General features: G+C 39.7%; 2 protein-coding genes across 2 annotated transcripts; one reads left to right on the top strand and one right to left on the bottom strand.

Annotated features, from left to right (window-relative positions):
* The first annotated feature begins 2,165 nt into the window (after positions 1-2,165).
* tprg1l (tumor protein p63 regulated 1-like) lies at positions 2,166-7,567 on the top strand. Its single transcript, XM_074680814.1, has 6 exons — positions 2,166-2,569; positions 2,821-2,912; positions 3,156-3,206; positions 4,153-4,278; positions 4,570-4,723; positions 6,097-7,567. Exons 1-6 carry the CDS (start codon positions 2,342-2,344, stop codon positions 6,289-6,291), a joined length of 846 nt encoding a protein of 281 aa, XP_074536915.1. The 5' UTR covers positions 2,166-2,341; the 3' UTR covers positions 6,292-7,567.
* A 413-nt stretch (positions 7,568-7,980) lies between these two features.
* wrap73 (WD repeat containing, antisense to TP73) lies at positions 7,981-21,722 on the bottom strand. Its single transcript, XM_074680813.1, has 13 exons — positions 21,530-21,722; positions 20,909-20,992; positions 20,640-20,792; positions 19,847-19,963; positions 13,423-13,495; positions 11,720-11,823; positions 10,903-10,989; positions 10,470-10,604; positions 9,513-9,590; positions 9,337-9,439; positions 9,094-9,219; positions 8,746-8,937; positions 7,981-8,533 (listed from the first exon to the last, which is right to left on the bottom strand). Exons 2-13 carry the CDS (start codon positions 20,975-20,977, stop codon positions 8,421-8,423), a joined length of 1,350 nt encoding a protein of 449 aa, XP_074536914.1. The 5' UTR covers positions 20,978-20,992; positions 21,530-21,722; the 3' UTR covers positions 7,981-8,420.
* Between the last annotated feature and the right edge of the window lie 327 nt (positions 21,723-22,049).

Raw genomic sequence — 22,049 nt, 5'->3', positions numbered from 1 at the left:
AAGAGAGCTGATACCTTCGTGTGATGGGTGTGGTTGTGAGTTGAGTTCTTAGACAACATATAAGGGCACAGCGTCCCTGATGTCATCCAGCTGTTCCCGATATAGAATAATGATGCCTTTCGTTGGCAGAGGCAATCCGTCCAGGCTGTCCAGGGGGTACCCCACCTTATTATGTCAGATCATATTGTATCAACTGCATTGCTTTGTAAATGCACTGCACTTGGCAAAGGGCATTTTGCTCTTAGATGCAAGTATTTCCTGCCAGCAGTCGCAACAATCTTCTTCAGCTAAAGAAGGCTGAACCAGAAGGGGCAACTTGCTCCAGGATACCAGCACTCATACCATCAGTTGCTGCTAGCTGAACCAGAAGTGTGCCCATATTCCCACAGCCCTATGTTCCCACAGCCTTGTGTTCCCACAGCCTTATGTTCCCACAGTTCTATGTTCCCACAGCCTTGTGTTCCCACAGCCTTCTGTTCCCACAGTTCTATGTTCCCACAGCCCTATGTTCCCACAGCCCTATGGTCTCGCAGCTCTATGTTTCCACAACCCTATGTTCCCACAGCCCTATGGTCTCACAGCTCTATGTTTCCACAGCCCTATGTTCCCACAGATCTATGTTCCCACAGCCCTATGTTCTCACAGCCCTATGTTCTCACAGCCCTATGTTCCCACAGCTCTATGTTCCCACAGCCCTATGGTCTCACAGCTCTATGTTTCCACAGCCCTATGTTCCCACAGCTCTATGTTTCCACAGCTCTATGTTTCCACAGCCCTATGTTCCCACAGCTCTATGTTCTCACAGCCCTATGTTCCCACAACTCTATGTTCCAACAGCCCTATGCTCCCACAGCCCTATGGTCTCACAGCCCTATGGTCTCACAGCTCTATGTTCCCACAGCCCTATGGTCTCACAGTCCTATGGTCTCACAGCCCTATGTTCCCACAGCCCTATGTTCTCACAGCCCTATGGTCTCACAGCCCTATGTTCCCACAGCCCTATGGTCTCACAGCCCTATGTTCCCACAGCCCTATGGTCTCACAGCCCTATGTTCCCACAGCCCTATGGTCTCACAGCCCTATGTTCCCACAGCCCTATGTTCCCACAGCCCTATGTTCCCACAGCCCTATGGTCTCACAGCCCTATGGTCTCACAGCCCTATGTTCCCACAGTCCTATGTTCCCACAGCCCTATGGTCTCACAGCCCTATGGTCTCACAGCCCTATGTTCCCACAGCCCTATGGTCTCGCAGCCCTATGGTCTCACAGTCCTATGGTCTCACAGTCCTATGGTCTCACAGTCCTATGGTCTCACAGTCCTATGGTCTCACAGCCCTATGTTCCCACAGCCCTATGTTCCCACAGCCCTATGGTCTCACATCCCTGTGTTCCCACAGCCATATCTTCCCACAGCCCTATCTTCCCACAACTCTATGTTCCCACAGCCCTTTGTTCCCACATTTCAATGATTGTTTTCCAAAATCTATTTTTTGCTGACTCAAAGAAATGAAAACAAGGGTTTGGCATCCACAAGAGATGCTTCAGCTAAAACACTCTAAGCTCCACCTATTTTATTTTTTCTTGTAATGGTTGTGATGATTTGTGGGCTGTGGAGCACAGGGCCTAATTGTCTTTGGAAAAAATAAGTCTTAGAAATGTGAAAACATTGGGCTGTGGATACATAGGGCTGACCCCAGAGAGAATACATGCACACCCCATTCAGATAAGGACCTGCCCAGCCAGGTAAATTAACTAGTCAACAGTGCTGACCACTAAATCAAAATAACCCTGTTAAATTCAACGTCAAAAACGTGATTTATATAAAGAACTTTTTAGTTATCCTGGTGTCCTGGCAAATATATTTTCATAATAATAATAATAATAATAATAATAATAATAATAATAATAATAATAATAATAATAATAATAATAATAATTTAATACACGAAAATGAGATTCAATTGTCATTTGATAAAGCCAAGAAAAATACCAAAATGCAATTTTGGTACAGAGCCATTAAGTTGGATTAACTTGTGAAAAAATTGCAAATTCCAATTAAAATCCAAGTTCAGAGTATGAGGCCTGTTATTATGGTCATTAGAGGTGTGCCCTTTTTATTCTTATCTTCCACATCAGTTTATTAGCAGGCTGAAAAAAACATGGGGTCCCTTTAAGAGGAAGGGAATACACGGGGGAAGTGAAGCAGAGGAGCACTGGCTTACTTCCTTGTAGCTCTCAAAATCCAAACATTGTCCGTGCGCCATGGGTGAGTCTGCGTCTTCGAAAGGACCTTCCCTTATTTAACACCGTTTACGTTGACGAGGAGGACGTCTGTTGCAGCATGCTTCAGCTGAACGACACAGTGGAGCCGGAGAGTCCGGGCGCCGCAATTCTCCACCCTGCAGAAACCGAGGAGGGGGTTGAGGTTGCCTTCACGCCGCCGGAGGCCGGAAGAAGCCTCGGACACGGAGCTTCCGTGGCCTGCTGCCCCCCTTTACAAACCCTGACGCCCTTCCACGTTCACAACCCCACAATGCAAGCGAAAGTAAAGGACTATTTCGTCTTCAGAGTAAGTGCAACCCCCTTGCTTTCATTTCGCTCGCTGGCGGATGTGTGTTGAATATTATGCGTACTTCTCTTCAAAATAAGCCCCAATCATGTTCTCATGCTCACACGATCTCTAACCCATCCAGCAGTAAGCTGTAATTAGGAGTGAATCACTGCGTTTTTAAAGCTTCCGCAGTACATCACAGGGAGGAAAGGGACGCTGGTCTCTGGTGATGATGCTGATGGTTGACGGTTGTGTGATGCTGATCTCAGCCAGGTACCATTGAACAGGCTGTGAGTGACATCCGGACAGTGGCACTCCCCTCAGAGGATGGAGAGGTGCTCAGCGTCTGGCTGCTGGCAGAGTGAGTATCCCAGCAGCACAGATCAACTTCACATCAGAAATACTAATACAGGGTGGATGTTTTGACACCCTTTACAATGAGGTGAGACGGTGCAAGATTTTGTATGTTTTAATCTCTGACACTTTTTTTATGCATTAACCATGAAACATGACCTGTAAACAACTATATCATTGATTTAAGCGCAAGTGTAAAATTCGTTTTTGAGGCTGTCAGAACAAACCCGTATGTTGTCCCTTTCTACAGAGTAGACCACTGGAACAATGAGAGGGAGAGACTCGTTCTCATAACTGATAGGTAAGTAAAACTTTGTCATTAGGAATAATCTCTCAGAAATAAACCACATGACATTTGAAACTTGCCACGGACCAAGGTTATAATAGTCAACTAAAACGAAACTAAAAACGAAAACTAAACTTTCAAATACATTGCAGTTAACTCAAACTAATAAAAACTAGAAAAGAAAACAAAAACGAAAAGTAAACTATAACTGTATCTTGTGTTCATAAAACTAACTCAAACTAACTAAAATTGTAGACATTTCCCTAGTTATAGTTTCTGACAATATTAATAGCCTTTAGAAGTTAAATTAATCCAACACATTTTCCCAACCAATTTTAAGACAGTTTTCGTCAGTTGTCAGTGCCGTACGGCACCATCATAGTGACGTACTGGGACGTGCTTGTTTACTGCACTAACTGGCTGTGCTGCGACAAAATGTAGGGGAGCAATGAATTGGAGCATCTGTAATAGTTTCATTGTATGTGAGTCTGACTTTATTGTTACAGAGTCCAAGTTTCTAATTATTAAAACTCATATTTTATTGTTTTACATAATTTATGTTTATATTTGTTTATTTAACTTTTTATTATTATTTGTGTTTAAGGCAGCAGCCAACACTTCAGTATCAGTATTGACTGAGCAGTGAGCACTATGTTGGACTTGAAAATAAACAGTATGACAAAATATTTACTCTGACCTTTTTGAATCCTGCACCTGGTTAATAAGGTATGAAAAAACTAAAACTAAACTGAAACTAAACTAAAACTAAACAAAAAATAAGCCTTGTTGCAAAAATCAAAACTAAATAAAAACTAGAATGCCAGCTCTAAAACTAATTAAAACTAAACTGTAATGGAAAAAAATGTCAAAACTAACTAAAACTAAACTATAATGACAAATCCAAAGCTATTTTAACCTTGCCGCGGACACACAATTTGACCCTTTTTGGTTGTGTTTGCAGGTCGCTACTGGTGTGCAAGTATGACTTCATCAACCTGTTGTGCCAGCAGGTTGTTAGGATCTGTCTCAACGCTGTAGACACAATTTCAGTGGGCGAGTTTGAGTTCCCGCCCAAATCACTGAACAAGTAAGCCAATACAGTTCAATCTTGACAGCCTATATGTGAGTTGACCTACTTAGAAAAACAATCTAGCCATGCATATGGCCTTTGAATATTGTACCTGAAATATTATTCTTGCTTCCTCTGAGGGTTCAAAGCTCTTTGTTCTGTCAGGATAGGAGGATAAAAATATTGTGCCCTATGATCTCTTGTTTAAATCTCCTCTTTCTCTTAATATCTGCAGCTGGGCTTGCTGACAGTGCCTTGGTGTAGCAATCCTGTCCCTTGAGGTTACACTTCTATGTTATTTCGTTACAGGAGAGAAGGCTATGGGATTCGTGTCCAATGGGACAAACGTCCTCGGGCCTCGTTCTTAAACCGCTGGAACCCCTGGTCCACAGACATGCCCTACGCCACGTTCACAGATCACCCCATGGCACATGCTGATGAGAAGGTTGCATCTCTCTGCCAGGTATGATACCTTTGGCTTTCACTAAGTTCATTTTGGTTTTGGTTTGGCTTTAATGGTAGGGGCGTAATCTCTTTTGTGCTGGTCTGTCATTATTTCAGAAAAACAATGGTGACCACTGGTGCCACAAGTCTTTTGTGCGCAATAGCCAACCAAAAACCACTCGAGTAGTCACAGTTCAACAGAAAACAATGACTGCTGCCTTCAGCAGTTCCTTTAATTTTCTGAGGATATAAGTTCTTCTTTCAAAAATAAAACAACAGCATCTGAGCTAATGAAGTATCAACCCACACTTATAAACAGCCTCTAATGGAAAAAAGACTCTGGGAAAGATGCTTACAGTTGGGTCAAAATTTTAAGCCCCATTATGATTTTTTTTTAAATGTCTAGTGTTGATTAATTGATTAATAAATCTTTAACAACTTTCCAAACATCCTAGTTTAAATCTGGATTCTAACAATATTTTCCTTTTCACAAAGTGACAAAATTATTTCACAAAGGAAAAATAACTACCAGGGTCAAGGTTATTAGCCTCTCTGATGCTAACAGTCAATTGTGTGTTGTTTAAGCTGGATAACAGCATGTAGCTGTTTTTTTTATAATGTGCAACAAGTCTCTGACACATCTCCTGGGCAAAATCTTTAGTGGCAAAACTTTCACCTCTTTCAGATTTAATGGTCTCCTGGCTTTGACTCAGGTCTTAAGTTCACCACACAGATTTTAGTGGGATTTAAGTCAAGGCTTTGCGCAGCCCAGTCAATAAGGTTCACCTTGGTTTTCTGAAGGTAGTTCTTCACCAGGAACCATATGTTTTGGATCATTGTCATGTTAGAAGACAAAGCAAAAACCCAGATCCAGTTTTGCTGCGGACTGCTTGAGGTGTTCATTAAAAATGCTGTGATAACTTTTTTATATCCCTTTTCTGGTTTGTAGACATCAACAATTCTTTTGCTCAAGTCTGAAGTGACTTATTTTGTTTTTGTGTAGGAAAGACCTCAGTTTTAACTCGATTGATTAATTGACTACAAGCTTTTAGCATAACAGTTAAAGCAAGAGATTGCACAACAGTGGTTTGTGCTCTGGCTCAATAAAAAAGGTCAGTTCTTAAGGAGGCTAATGATTTTGACCCTGTTTTTTTGTTGTTGTTTTTTGTGAAATATTTTTGTTTCTGTGTGCCAGGTAAAATAATTTTAGCATCCATAAGAAAATTAGGATTTTTGGAAATGCAGTATATAAATTTGTTAATCTGCTTAACAGCACCTGAGAAATTTTTTAGAAGAATTTAATTTAAAATAGGATAAACAAAGGGAAACAGAAATGTCACAAAGTTCTTGGGGAGATATTCTAGTGTCATTTTCTTTCTTTTGAACACAAAGTTGGACAACTTCAGGACCCAGCTGGTTCAGGCAGTGAAGAAAGCCCATAAGGAGCACCCTATCCCAGGTAGAGCTAACGGTGTGCTGATCCTGGAGAGACCCCTGCTCATCGAGACCTATCTGGGCATCATGTCCTTCATCAACAATGAGGCCAAGCTGGGCTACTCCATGACGCGTGGCAAGATCGGCTTCTAAAATCCAGTTCCTGTAAATTACAACTGAGTTCAACCCATGTGTATGTGTTACACTGTGCTGACTGACGGAAGTGGTACCTCCACGACAGGGTAATGCATAAGTAGTATGTGACAGTGTGTGAGCTGAGCCCATAAAAATGTACACAAACCTTTAAGTTGGTGTAAAAGACAAGTGGTTAGCATGCTGTAGGTAGACATGCCCAGCAGTGCATGGACTGTCTACTTAATGCACTTTTGTGCCCCTACTTCCTTTTTGTTAGTGTTGCTAGTGGGCTTTCAGGAGTATAAGTTGATGAGACAAGGTGGAGAGAAAGGACACTTGCATTATTACATCAGTTCAATCCTTGATTTAAATTGAGCTCGTCAAAATCTCTGGCTCTTTTTGTAACTACTCATTAACTGACTGTAAAAACAAATATAACAGATTCTGATAATGGAATGCTAACAATAGCAAAATATGAGGTTAACCTGTGACATTGACTTAAATATGATCCTTAGGAAATACATTAAGGTTTCCACTGATGGTCTTGGTTATTCTGCTCTTTGGGCTGAAGGGGGTCTTCACATGAGAGCAGCTGGGGATGGAGCTTCACAGATGGGATTGTAATGTTACTTATAGGGACAGTGATATCAATCTGACTGCTAAGCTGATAGGCTTCTGCCCTTTTTTTCACAACTGTAAGTGTGAAGAATCAAAGGAAAGGATAAATTCCTCGTCTTGACCTTTTGCCAGTGCTGTGCTCTATGTGCTTATATTCATGTCATATCTGTTGTTGCTCAGTGTCCACGTTTGAACGTTCAGTTCTGCGACTTGGATTGAAGCACACAAGAGAAAGATTCAGACAAAGAGTTGCTTCAATGTGTGGATCACAGACTCGAGGAATTAAAATGATTTTCTTTTACAATTTTACTACCAAAGGTAACAGGCCATACTTTCACGTTCAGCAATGCCAATGAATAACTGTTTCCCAAAATGCCTTCTTTTGGTCTTAGCATGTTCCCTGCATGTTGAGTTTGCATGACAGATGACTTATAAAAGAGTACTCTAAAGTGATTTGTGGGTGCTTGTCAGGTTTTATTTAACTGCTGTTATTTTTGAAGACATTAAGTCATGAGTACTTCTACAAATGTATATTTTATTTTGCTAATTCTAAAGTGCTTTAGGTTAAGATTTTAAAGGCGATTAACTGTTGATTGTGAACACACAACGGTATGTTTTAAGTTAAAGGTATTTGCAGCACAGTAGCCACTCTGGAGACAATAAAATGCTTTCATGTTCTTGAGGAGGCCTCTTCTTTGACATTTGTTTAGAAGTGTCTGTACATTATGTTCATGTTATCAGTGAATGCAACCACGTCGGGAAAAATATTGCTCCTAATATTTCAGTGAGAATTGCACACGTTAAGAAACTTTATACAGAAGAACACAATGAAACCTCATTTTTATGTCTTGGTTCCATCAGGCAGACTAATGACACTATCAAAATATTTGTAAACAAGCTGTGAGGAGTTAGAACCATTTGTTTCATGACAAAGAGAGAGACATGATTTAAAATGCAAAACCAAAACTATCATTGCAATATTCCTGTTTTCTTACTCAAAGAGAAAAGAAAGCTGGGATGATCATTATGTATCCTCTTTGACACCTTGAAACACCTGTAGCCTTAGATTAAACAGTATTTTTTCCTGTGAAGCATTATTTATTTTGGATCCATTAACTAAAACTAAAGACACCAAGTCTCAGTCCTTACAGACTATAGCTGAAAATTTTCACGAACTCACACTGAGCTGCTTTACTATATCAAAATTTATTCAAAATAAACACACAATTTAAAAGCCCATAGACATTAAAGTTTTCACAGTGTAAGAAACTAGACCCTATGTGTGCATCAGTCTAATAAAAAAGGTATATTTTTCCTTTTTATATGTCCTTCAGAAGGAAATGTATGGTTTCTTTGTGAACAAGTTCAACATCCCAGTTACCAGCACTGAGCACCTTGCACAACATGGTGTTGTTCAACATCAGGAGCAGCACAAAGATAAGTTTTCTTGAGTTTCTTCATCAAATGAGTGATAAAAAAGCCCAAACTGTGATCTAGTCTTTTTTATGGTCAGTGCTTTCTCTTGTGTTTTACTTCTCTTCCTGGTCAGTCTCCATGTAGCACAAACATAGCTGCTCCTTTGAGAGCAGGATCAGAGAGTCTCCACTGCAGTGCCAGCTTAGTGATTGGACCTGGAAACCACCTGGAAGGATACAGAAACAGTGAAATACAATGATGATGCATTCACAATAACTCAAATAGCAATGTGCCTTTGGAAAATGTGACCATTTGCACTATGTTCAGGAATTTATCTCACCTGTGAGAGCACAGCTGACAACAACAACACTGCTTCTGAGGTGGATATGTTCGAATTTTTAGATAAAAATCAGGTTATAAATCAGGTTAGTATGTTACCTTCAGTGGGGACTTGGACTGACACACAGCCTGCTGGGGACCAGAGATAGAGTTTGGTGTTGCCTGTACACAATGCCAGCCGGGGGCGTCGAGGGTCCCACTGAAAGCACCGCACGGCTGATGTCTGCTCAAGCACAGCCAGCAGGGCCATCTTCTGCATATCCCACACCCAGACAGCACTAGCCATGTTATCTGTAGTCAGAGAAACACAGATTATCACAGGTTATCACTGGTTCTAAAAGAAAAACAAGTCACCAAGAAAAAAAAAACTCAAAGACCTAGAAAATACATTTTTCATGCATCAAGAATCCAATTCAAGGTTTGGGGAAAAGTTGGAAGAATGCCTACCATTTTTGGTGGCTAAATAGCGGCTGTCTGAGCTAAATGCCAAAGCAGAGACACCAATCTTAGGGTTGGCTCGATCCGGGTCGGGTTTGTTTACCGGTATCTGGACTGGAGGTGGACAGATCTCATCTGGTGGAGACAGTAACAACAATTTACATTTTGTGATTACAGAAGATTTGCAACTTGACCTAAACCATTGATTGAAATTTTGATATTAAGATTATCTAAATGAAAAAAAACTTGTACATTGGCTCTGGGTGTTGAAGAGGGTGGTACCAATTGTAATATTGTGTAGCGACAGGTCATCACTTCCCACAGTGGGCCTTCTTTCCACTTCCTTAAATACAACCTAGAAGCAGGAGAAAAACAATAAGTGACCTAAAGGAATCTCAAAGCTCACGATGACGACAGGAAATACTCACAGCTTTTGAATTGTTGATGGTTGCTGGATGCTCAAACTGTGTAATTTTTTTCCATGTGATATGATTGAGAATGCGGACCTGAAAAAAAAGAGTAATACTGTCATTTTTTTCAATTGATATTTAGACACACACACATCAAATTATAGCCCAATCTGTACATGTTTGACAGTTTAAATAATGTGCTTCTACTGTATGTATAAAGAACAAGGAATGGGTACCTTTCACATTTGAAACAATACGGTACTGATGCCTGGGTACCTGGCAATCGGTACCGGTACTCAATGGTACCAATTTTCTGTACTTTTTAGCGTTTATGTGGTAAAAAATATAAATTTGTTCAATAATAAAGTTTTTTTTTTTTTTTACATATTTATTCTTCAGTATATAAAATTGTAATGCTGTGTTCATGTACAGTATGGAAAATTGCCTACTCTTACACTCCCTCACAGTGACAAGAATGCATTTAGGTACCTAAACATGGTACTTTTTGAATTTACATGAATCGGTGCTCAGTACTTTTGACAGAATTCGTTCTTTTTCATTCCCTATTAAGAACTGCTTAAAGTGATGTAAGAAAAAGCTGTGTGGAGGACTAACTCAATCTAAAAAAAATGGGAAGTGATTTTGTATCTTGCTAGTCTGGTGATAAAGGCTTAATGCTAAATTTGCTGCTTCTTTCACACATGCATTTATCTTTGACTCAAATGCAGCTGTTGATTGCCTTGTGGTTAATGCACAAGGTCTTGAAAATATAGCAGTGGAAAAAGACAAAACAAGGTGTCCTGTTTCGTAGTTTTGTGTAATGCTATAAAGTGTGACTTCTCTCATTGTCATTAGCCATAAACACGTGGCTTTTTACGGGTTGCTGGTACTTTGTGTGTTATGTGGTGTCAAGCTTTAACATGATATCCTATTTCTCACTGTCATCAGCCAGAACTGTTTATCTGAAACTCTTACTTTTTCATCAAAGCTGCCAATGGCCAGGAACTGGCTGCTTGGGCTCCAAGTTACAGACTTCACACCAAGTGACCACTCATAGGCACTGTAGATGGACAGCAACCGCCCATCCAAAGAATACATCAACACCTTGTACTGCAGAGATGATAAACATACATTTAACAACATCACCCATGATCAACACTGCTCATCATCTATCCATGTCAAAGGTAGGTTTGAATGCTCCGACAGCAAGGATCAAACCAAGTACCTTACTTTGACATTTCTGTTACACTTGTTAATGACAAGAATTCAGTTCTTCACTGATCACTGTTATCTGTTATAGTCTGCAGAAAGGACGAGGTATGCAACTCACATGATTAATACAAAATACAAACCATCAGGTCATTTATGTTTTCCTATCCTGTTGCTCATCTTGAATCTGTTAACTCACCTCCAGACAGCTATCCCACACTGCCAGCACGCAGCCATTGGGTGACCACTCAAGCCCTGCGAGGTCCTGGGTCTCTGTCTCAAAGTGCTGCAGCAGATTGAATTATATATATTAAATTACAGAAGTTATACCTCCAACTTTGTCAAAGACCATTCAAATTGACAATAACTGAAGGGTGGGTCAGGATACTACCGTTCTGTGATCTAAATACCCTGAAAACTTGAAATGTTGTGTAAAATGTTAATAAAACAAATTGTGAAGATTTACAAATCATTTAAAGCAAATAATTATAAAATTATACTTAATAAAAGATAGTGCAAAAAAAGTATTTCTAATTTTTAAGGCAAAAATCAAACAAACTGTTTTCCACTTAATTTTAATGTAATGCCAGCAACAAATTTCAAAGGAGCTGGAATAAGGAAAATAAAGCACTATAAGTTTATGTCACAATGAAGAAATAACAACTGGGAAAAAAAATCTCCTAACTTGGTGGCAACTGGTTGGTTATATGACCGGGCACTATTAATGCACTATTTTTAATTAAATATAGGAATTAAATGATTTTCAAACCATCCAAATCTATTTTAAGATATTTTACACAAAGTCCAAAATCTTTTTTGTTTTGCTGCATCACAAAAATCATGTTTCTAAAAGATATAAACTAAATAATAAAACAGTAATTTTCTTTCTGTTGAACTGTTAGAGATTCAAGATACATCGTTTCATTAGGTTACATCATTTGTTTCCACTTGGCCTGTCAATATGTAAAATATATTTGTTAAAAAAAAAATTTGCAAAGCAATCAAGTTCCACTTACCCTGAGCAAATGCCAGTCGTCACAAACAAATATACTGACATAGTCTTTGCAGTCGCGGCGTTCAGCCAAAGCCATATAGCTGCCATCTCTGCTGAAATCTATACCTGTGTTTGAAAGATTTTTGAAGGAATTATTCAATCAAAGGTAACTACAGATTTCAGTGTATCATCACCAAAAAAAAAACAATCTTGCAGTGATACTGTTCAGCTAATTTAAAAAAATAATAAACATTAAGGACTTAATAAAATAAAGTTAGAGTAGATAGTATGGTACGGTCCATAAAAAGCAACAAATCAACTTATCATTTCTCAAATGTAGTTTAGCTACAGCAGGTATTAGTAAATTTAATAAAGACAACTTTTATCATTCCACACTCACCAGACACTTCATTAGATACACCTATTTAACTGCTCGTTGATGCAAATATCTAATCTGCCAGTCACAAGGCAGCAACTCTATGCATTAAGGCAGCTACACATGTTGAAAACAACCTGAAGTTCAAACCAACAATCAGAAAAAGGAGAAAGGTGATTTAAGTGACTTTGAACTTGGCATGGTTGTTTCCACAAGGGCTCGCCTCAGTATTTAAGAAACTGCTGATCTACTGGGATTTTCATCCACAACCAACCCCAAGGTTTATGGAGAATGATCCCAAAAAAGATTAATTGGGAAAATATCCAGAGAGCAGCAGTTCTCTGGGCCAGACTGCTTTGTTGATGCCAGAGGTTAGAGGAGAAGGGCAAGACTGGTTAGAGATGGTCTCTCAACACATCCAACCCTGAAGCAAAAAGGCTTTAATAGTTGAAGACCAAACCAAGTGCTACTCCTGTTAGCCAAGAAACTGAGGAAACTGAGGCTACAATTCACATGGCCTTGCCAAAATAGGTCAATAGAAGATTGGGAAAATGGTGACTGGTGTGATGAGTCTCCACTGAAAGCATTCATCCTGCTTTGAATCAGCAGTTCAGGCTGCTCTGCGAGTGGTGTAAAGGTGTGGGGGATATTTTCTGAGCACACTTTGAGCTCCTAAGTAGCAACAGCATCTGACCACAGTGTCTTCTGATGGCTACATCCAGAAGGATAACAACTTTGTAATGCTCCGTCAATGTCGACTAAAATCTCTGAGGAATGATTCCAGCATCTTGTTGAATCTATATCATGAAGAGTTTAGTCAGCTGTAAATGCAAAAAGGGGTCCAACCAGGTAGCAGCAAAGTTTACCTAATAAAGTGGGCAGTGAGTGCATCATGCTATAATAAAAGCCATAAACATGTTACTGAAGGCTGCTTGTGTATTTCATCCAATACTATAATGTGACACTTTGGCACCAGCAGGTCCCTGGTATGTAACTATCATGGACATATTATTTATATGACGGCTGTGAGGATTCACAGGTTTCAGAAGAGCATAGTATTGCATGTGGAAAATGGGGAGAGTCACAGACCATCATTTTTCCCCAAGCTGCTGACAGGCCTGTTATGAGGAGCATGCCCCATTTACTGAAGAGGGGCACAGCTGTCAGCAAAGAGGACTATACTTTGGCCACATATCCAGGGTTGTGCCCCAAGGTAAAGAACGGCATGTGATTCATGGAGCACGCTAAGGCATTCAGATGACTAGCCCTGTCCTCAGGTACTCTATGTAATACATATAGGATCATAAGCCAGGGGATAATAAATAAAACAATATTATTCTCATACAGACCCTTCTGACATGCTTTGGGATACTTGATGTAAGACACTGCTTTCGTGCACAGGGACCAGACGGTGATTCTCAGCTGTTAGGACACAAGAGAAAAGAGAGAAAAACAAATAAACTGAGGATTATCTCGAAATAGAAAGTTAACAAGCAACTCAGGCAGCATGAAGAGCAAAAGCACATGTGAATCAAGGCTTGAGAAATCATGATTTTCAAGGTCATTTTACATCTTCATGATTACATGACTCCTCAGATCTTTATGTATAACTTACTTACCTTAAACAACACATTTTCCTATTAGAGGTTACATAGTAGGCAAAGAATTGTGGTGGATGTACAACTTAAAAGGTTCTAAATGATATTAAAAAAATAGTGAATCAGAGGCTGAGTCTTGATGTAAAATTAGGTCCATACACTTTAGACTAACTTAAAGATGATAAGCCTATTTTAGACACAAGTGTTCATGAGATTGAATTCAGCATTGTTCTTCAATAAGAAGATCCTGACTGTGATTGTGATCTACAAAGTCTCATTTACAGTAACACTCTGACACTTCAAACATAGGGTCACAACTTGAGTCTTCATAGTGTCCACTCATCCACTAGCTAGGCCATAGCGCTGGGTAGCACTGTGCATCATGCTCTTTAACAGCTGTGGACAGAGCGCCTAAAGTCTTTGAGGAGGTCAATGACAAATCTCTGTGAGGGATGTGGGACAGACATAGAAGCCATCCATCACTACATGGAAAGCCATGTAAGGTGCTCGGTGTGTGGTGAGTTGTCTATTAGTTTATCTCCACAGGCAGTGAGCACAGGTTCAGATGTTGCAAACACTTAAAGAAGCACAAGAGATTAAATTAAGACTTATGAGGCTCACATGAAATTAGCTGATCCAACAAAGGAGCCAAAATAAAATAAAAAATAGGGAATGTGTTGTCCATATCACTCCTCTTCTGACTCTGCACCACAACGTTTACACAAGAGGATCTGAAGAGGTCCCAAAAGGCTGCGGGTGATTCTGTCAAACTTTCTATAAATACAGCTACAGCTACTCTACAATACCAACTTTCCCATGTTGTAGTTCTGCAGTTTTACACACATATGCTATATCTAATGTTTGTAATATAAACAGTGTGTTCTTTTTTGGATCAAGTTTCAAGATTTGTGAATAACATAAAGATCAATTGACGTAACATGCAATCAAAGGAGTACCAACATGTATGCCTCTCACACCACCCTTTTCTTCCTTTACAGCTAATGTTCTGCCATGGAGTGCATTCAGCGCTGTCTAATCCTGGTTTAAATCATTGGTATTTGAAAAATTAAGTTATCTAGTTATTAAACAAATGTTTCCTCACACTGCTAATTTAAAGTCAAAGCAGGAAAGGAAGAAAAAAAGATCACAACAAAGTCAGGCTCACTCGAGTTTTTGCAGAGATAAATCTACTGAAGTGTCAAGGCTGTCAACATGGCGTCTGGGCAGACATCTGAACTGAGCTAAGTCTGTCACCTAACTCAGTTGAAGTGTTGACCCTCCTGTTAGGTTCAAGACATCCAGCTGTGTAGACCCTGTAATAACATCTCACTGCACGCTTCCTGGACATCCCCTCAGACACGGTGCCATGGAAACTAACATCAACACTGCTCAAACACAAACACACTTACACTTCTAAGATGCCACTGACCTGCCACATAGGAGGGGACCAAGCCATGAAAGGCAGTGTAACCTTAAACTAGTTGGAGGAAGGTAGCATGAGGAAAATAGGTGGGAAATGCTTCTCCATGTGGGGCGGGATGCAACAAGATCCTTGGTTAATAAAGTCACACGAAAGATGAATTCTCATCTCCAAAGTGAGCAAACACTTCAGGATAAGAAATTGGGACCTGTGGGTGGTATAAAGCAAAAAGCAGAAAACCATAGCTGTCTTTTCATCATCAAGGATGGAATAAAATCACGCCAGTGTCTCAGTTAGAATTTCCTCTCTGGTGATCAGTATAAAGAGTGATAACAGACAAGAACATTGCCCTGTTATACACTGTATCACAAAATGTGCCTCATTCTGAAAGGCTCCCTGAAAACCCTTTGAATTCTAAGCAAATCATGATCGGGGTTGTGTAAATTGGGCTTTAGTGGCTGCATAACTGTCTTCCATATACTGAGGCCCATCAGCCCCTCACAAACATCAACACTATTAGTATTATAAAAAGCTGTATGATTAAAATGCACTTGGAGGTTTGCGACAGGAAAGTCTTGTAAAGACACTTTCAAATGTGAAAAGTGGGGTTAAACTTGACCGTCACTTCAAGTATTTATTGGCAGAAAACCAAAGAATTAGGGAACATTCTTAAAAAGGCAGCCTGTAGGCAGCTCAATAACCACAATCTGTTGTGGACAAAAGTTACTGACAGCAATTTGGAAGAAAATATATCTATCAGCCATTCTTTTTGGGCGCCTCAGCAAGTGCCAGAAAATGGGTGAGTGTATTTGATGCCATATAGGCCTATCTGTCAGCAGAGGATTAGACTGTAAGCATTCCACACAGGAAGCAATTTCAAACCAATATAGCTATTTCTCCGATTACAGCCTCATGATTCTACCGAGGAATTGGAGCCTCTCACAGCTTTCACGTAGGTATGGGTAAGCTATTGTCCCATGCTGCAAAGCAGCAGCTGCCTGCATTTGCAGTTTAGTTCAGTAGCACTGTTGCCAACAATGCTACACGTTAGCAAGGCTCCAGCAGTACTGGCCAAGAATGCTATCACTAATCCGATGCCAGCAATGTAAAAACCATTAGAGAAGTCAAGCTCAGTGATGTCCTTGGCTGGAGTTTTTCCACCCTCAGTTTATCACCCCTCAGCTGGTAAAGGTGGATTAACATAGATGCGTGAGCTGCATTTTGTGAGGTCCTAAGATAAACAATTGCAATTCAAATAGGCGATGACTTGCATGAAGTCTCACAATACATCAGCTCGGTTTCAGCAATGCAACTTTCTATTAAACCCTGAGAAATGGCGCCATCCACAATTTGAAAGTAGTTGTAAACATGTCCACTCCTGATTTAAAGTGTTCTAACTTTGAGCAGATAAGGACAGTACAAAAGCCCTCAGGCTGGTTAGAAATGTGTGGCTCACCTGGAGTCTCTTTAGGGATGTCATGGAATCACACATGAGCACTGAAGACAGTAGCTCTCATTTTGTGATGGTGGAAGTTAAGTATTACACTTAAACTTTTAAATTGTGTACCTGAAAACCTCTAAGAGTGTTCAGGTTTGCTGTAAAAAAGCAAATACACTGCAGTGGCCTAAAAGGCACACACATACATACACACACACAAACTCACACCAATATACACACAAAGGCACAATCTACCCCACAGGCAGCTGTCCCTAAACAAGTTAATATAGCAGGCTGTTTATGAGTGAGGCTGAAATTCAAGCCTGACACGAACACCCGTCTGGCACAGTCTTAATGAAATCTTGGGCAGGGGTGAAGGTAAGTTCAGTGGGGCCCTTGGCAATGTGGTGCCTGCTTTGCTTCAGTGAAGGTACTTTTGCATCCTCAACAAAAGGACAGGATGCAGTTTTTAACCTCTGGATGAAATTTAGCTGGGTGATAAAAGCAGTGTTTTACACGGTTTTAAATACACCAATTCATACAAGTAGTGTTATGGGCTACCATCAAAAGCTTTTATACCACAGAAAGTACTCATGAGTGATTTCCAAAAGATGATATCCTAGCAGTAAAAGGAAAATCAAAACACAAAAGCACTGCATCAGGGGTTACAGTCCACTGCCTGAAGGCTCAGCTGTGCTTTCTCATAGTTTCTGTGCTACAGAATTTCTGTGTGTTCATTTAACTACAAATAATTCATGTCTCTTGTAAAACAAAGGTTATACTTATGTTTGGTTAAATGAAGCAGAAACACATATATATTATAGTTTCATGTTATCTCATTAGGGCACTTTAAAAAAGAAGCAAAACAGTGGTTTAAAGCAGGAAAAACAAGCTCCCCAAAAAGCTGGCCTCACACATGCATACAGATGTGTTCCTGGCTGATTTTAAAGATCAGCACTAGCACCAATAACTGCATGTATTAGCATCAGTTCTTCAGTAGAAACTGATGAGCCACATCAGATTGATGCTCCGTTACACTCCTGCTTAAATTTCACATTCTTTGGGCAGTGTCTATGCCAACATGGTCCACAATGAAGAACTGCCTGTCTTGTAATTGACATGTCAAACAATAGACAATGTGTGCAAGAAGTGGCAGCCTGCGTGTGTTTGGTGAAATATAATCCTCCCCTCTTCTGGATTCATGCGCTACAAGTGTGTGTTATACTTTTAAGTAGTCGATGCTTTTTATAGTAGAAACAATTTTGCATATAGAGTGTGGAAATGAGATCTGAACACAAGTGGTCCCCAGACACACTGATGGACACATACTCTAACACCATGTGTTAACTGTTGTTCATAATGCTGTCTACTTGTGACATGATCACCCAGGAGATGTGTTAATACCAGGTGTGAACTGGCTGCTCATCCCTCATCTACTGTGCAGTCAGTTACAGGAAATCCCTTGTGACTGAGACAAGACCAAAGGGGAGAGGATTTGTTACTTTATGAGTCAATGATTTGTAGTTTCAAAATGCATTCCATAAATTGCAATTGACACTGCATAATCAGATTGATTTAAAAGAATAAGATAAGATCAGTCTATTTTCAACATTGACTCAAGAAAATGATTCAAGTCTCATTTCTTCTTCTTTATCTTCTGAAAACGAACAAAAACCCTGGTGTTTCTTAAAATTATTTTCAAAATAAATTGTGAACACCTTATTCTGTCTAATACAAATGTCTTTTAGCCTAAAACTCCAATCACAGTCAATTAAAGGGGATATTTGAAAAAAGAAAATTATCAGTGAGCAGCAGGAGAGGTGGTGTCTAATGACAAGTCATTTGATACAGATACTAGGAAGAAAAACCCAAGATGATTGTTGGGTGAATCACGTGCAGACTTTCTAAGAACTTACCTATGTCAACACCATGTCCCCCAAAGGGTTTGAGTCCTGCCTCTACTATTTCAATATTTTTTTCTTTTTGGAGGAGGATGCAGTCAGACACAAAGCAGACATGCCACAGACACTTGCACTCCTTGCACCCTTCACCAGGCCAGACACAGTTGTGTGTTGGGCCGCAACACCTGTCAAATGATTCCTGGAGTCAGGTTCAGCACGACAGACACAACCCACCACAGTGGCCCCCTTCATATTCCACATGGCTCGAGGGGAGCTGCTATAGCTTCTCACCCCCTTACAGCATGTGCTTACAATGAAGTGAATTTAAACTAGGAGTCAAGAGGCATAGAGAGGAACTAAATGCATCTTTATTAGTCTGGGTTTCATTCTACAGACCTGAATAAACACCATTCAAAATCCCCTACATCTTTTACCATCTTTGAGGCTTTTTTGTTACGTAAAAAATGCAGTAGGGATGGTTTTAACCACATCCCACTTTAAATATACATGAATATAAGTATAAAGTCTCATTATGAGATGCCAAAGATTTTACACCAGTCCACTTACTACCTACAAGGGACTCATTTTAAGTAACAACAAAAGAACTCTAGAAATAAATATCATCGTTGAATAAAGTAATGCTAAACTGGGTATGGAACGTTACTGAATTCTCTTTACACTGTTGTAATCATCAGATATCAATCAATAAATGTTTCCATCTACACCAGTCTTCAAGTGTGAAAATAAACGATACATTAACTTTTCAATTTAGGAACAAAACACAAAAAACATGCAATACCAGCCTTATTATTACCGACTCATTGATGGACATCTAAATGTGGGCCAAATTTCAATTTAAAAGCAGTTTTATTTTTTTGTGTAAAACCCCTTTTTTCTGAATTGTCTCCCCTTTATCCTTTAATGGCTTTCAAAGTGTGTTTTTCAACAAATGAAATAAAAATAAGAGCCTTTTACTTACCTAGAAACTTTGAGAAACATTTTACCAGAATGGTTGAATGGTCAATTGATGGTTATTTTTAGTTCTATATTCTCTACTTTTGTCTTTAAATTATTGCTTCATTCATTTTTTTTAAGCAACATATACATTTTCTGACAACAGCACATCTCCTATAGCACTGGCAGCCAAAGAAATAGCAGAGCAACATTGGAGGGGTACACGCACATCGCACCCATGCTCCAGTGGTATTTGAGACCCATGTATGACAGGACGCTAACAGGAGGGGAGCTATGAAATCAGGCTGAATACATGCATTAGGTGGGGGGGGGCATTGGGGCATTCAAGAAAGGCTCTGGTGTCTGGCTATTTTCAGGTCCCCCTTCCTTGTGGGCCAGCAACAGTTGAAACCAGACAAGCATATTCAGAAGCACACACTCACGCACCAACTTCACACTTACATGGAACTCAGTGGTGTTGAGAATGTGACGTCCATCTGGACTCCAGCGGGAGGAGAGTAGTCCTATTGAGCCCTCATCAATCTTACAGTGCCAGTCCGGCTGTTCCAGAGACCACACCTATAGACAGACAGAGATTGACAACAGATAGTAGATATTACTGATCATAATCCTTCACACATGTCCTGCACCTCTCCAAAAGTGCTTTTTAACTGTAAGATACACATTAGCATAAGACATCATGAAAGACTGGTGCTGGATACCCTTCCAAAGGTAAGACACTTAAGTTGCATGTTACTGATGTCATACAGGTGTGCAGGACTTCTTTTCCCTATTGTAGTAATAACATTAGCTATTTTTGTTGTACAATTTTCAAAATATTACAAAAATTAAGTATTAAGGTGAGATTTTCAAAATATTTAGGGGTGTAAGCAGCATGTACATTTTTATAATGTAAATTATCATAAATTATGATTAGAATGGTTTATAAGATAAGAAATCTAAAATGATATTGAGTTTTATATTACGAGTCCATATCTGCCCTGTTAACAAAAGACATGTAAGCGGGAACTTTTTTTTTTTACGGTTCTTTATGTTTGTTTGTTTTTTGTTTTGTTTTGTTTTTTTGCTGGTTACAAAAGAGATTGGCATCAAAATGCCACTTCAATAGACCTGACTAACAGTATAAACAAATACTGTTATACTTATACTGAGAGCAATATTGTCTCTGATCTCGAAAGTATATGACAGATCAACCTGTACATTACATGCCCATTTTACTCATTTTTCCTCCTACCTGAACAATTCCCCTCTTGTACATGGCGCAGAGGATAAAAAGGGAATCAGAAGACCACTCCATGTGGGATATCTGGTCCAAACAAGTGTAGAGCTGTAGAATTTGCAAGGTGCACACATCTCGCACCACGAGCCTATACTGCACACAGGTAGCCTGAGGAGGACAGCCCAAATGGAACACACTTTACTAAAAACAATGTTTGAATGAAAATTAAACTTGAAAATACTATATACTACACAAAGGAAAAGTGAAATACGTTAACCTCTTACCAAGTATTTTCCATCTGGAGAAACTTTACAAAGTTGGTTGGATTGTTTGAAGACCTCAGAGAAATTCATTGTGGAAAGCAGCCCCTACGCAAAACGAACAATCTGTTATCGTGGCATATATAAAAAGAGGGTTTGAGCTTATTGCAAATATTAACTCTGTGTGATGGATCACTCCAAGCGATTGTCATTTCCAAATGCAGTCACTCGGTGGTGCCCTAAGCCCATTTAACAAACGTGCTCTTCATAACACGCTTCAGTACGTTCTACAGTTGTCCCCCCAATAGGCTCTTACGGGAAATGGGGCATTTCATGGAGATAGTCACAAACTATGTCAGCTGACAAATCTAGTGATCTAGTCGAAACCCGACCTAAACACTGCCGAGTTACAGGTGGCTAACTTAACCTAGCTGGCGTGCTAAAGTCCAAGGAGGAGGCAGGGTAAAGTAAAGCCAAAAAATAAACTAAGGCGGCAGTTTATTTAAATTCAACTGTGCCTTTCTACGAGTTCAGTAAAAAAGGCAGAGTTGTTGCTCTTCGTGCAAACGGTAGAGTTAGCTTTTACCATCACTGGACCCATTGAACAGACGTGATAGCATATTAGCAATTTGGGACGAAGCTTACCTTCAATCTCTCCTCACTCTTTGGTTAAACTTCCCAACAAAAGAAGTTATATAGCTTTGGACGAAGAGGCCAGCAGCGGAAGTCTAACAAGCAATTTTAACACATTTTTTCTTCGCATGACTCCCGTGTAGGGGCTGAAGCTGGTAACCTAACTGTTGCTAGTTTGTGCGAGTAGATGACGTAACACTCCGATGTCCAATCATGATCGTTGTACTTTTGGTGCTTCTTGGGTAATGTAGTTTTTGTGTCTTCCTCTTGTGATCATGGCAAAGTGTATGTGTATGTGTGTGCGTGTGCGTGTGTGTTGACAACTTGTGAAAACGATATTTCAGTATTTATTGAAACCAGTTTTTGAGAGGACTGGTAGGCTTGTGAGCATTCTACTATTTGATCTCAATCCCAACGTTATTTTCAATTAACGCGCATCACTTTATTAATTGTGCAGTAATTTTTTTATTCGCATTTTTTTCCATAGTCTACATCCTAAAAACGAAATCACTTTTTAAAGGCTAGCCCTCAA

This window comes from Halichoeres trimaculatus, unplaced genomic scaffold (assembly GCF_033239565.1).
Source record: "Halichoeres trimaculatus isolate MK-OKI-2021-1 unplaced genomic scaffold, fHalTri1.1 fHalTri1_scaffold_11, whole genome shotgun sequence".
Classification (NCBI taxonomy): Eukaryota; Metazoa; Chordata; class Actinopteri; order Labriformes; family Labridae; genus Halichoeres; species Halichoeres trimaculatus.
The sequence above is the reverse complement of the archived record's forward strand: the minus strand, read 5'-3'. Positions and strand labels throughout refer to the sequence as shown.

Excerpts from the sequence above, each read along its gene's own strand:
- wrap73 (XM_074680813.1), bottom strand. The coding sequence starts at position 20,977 with ATGAATTTCTCTGAGGTCTTCAAACAATCCAACCAACTTTGTAAAGTT. Across the intron at positions 9,440-9,512 it reads CCATCAACAATTCAAAAGCT|GTTGTATTTAAGGAAGTGGA; the intron begins GTGAGTATTTCC and ends TCCTGCTTCTAG. Across the intron at positions 8,938-9,093 it reads CTATTTAGCCACCAAAAATG|ATAACATGGCTAGTGCTGTC; the intron begins GTAGGCATTCTT and ends CTCTGACTACAG.
- tprg1l (XM_074680814.1), top strand. The coding sequence starts at position 2,342 with ATGCTTCAGCTGAACGACACAGTGGAGCCGGAGAGTCCGGGCGCCGCA. Across the intron at positions 2,913-3,155 it reads AGCGTCTGGCTGCTGGCAGA|AGTAGACCACTGGAACAATG; the intron begins GTGAGTATCCCA and ends CCCTTTCTACAG. Across the intron at positions 4,279-4,569 it reads CCGCCCAAATCACTGAACAA|GAGAGAAGGCTATGGGATTC; the intron begins GTAAGCCAATAC and ends ATTTCGTTACAG.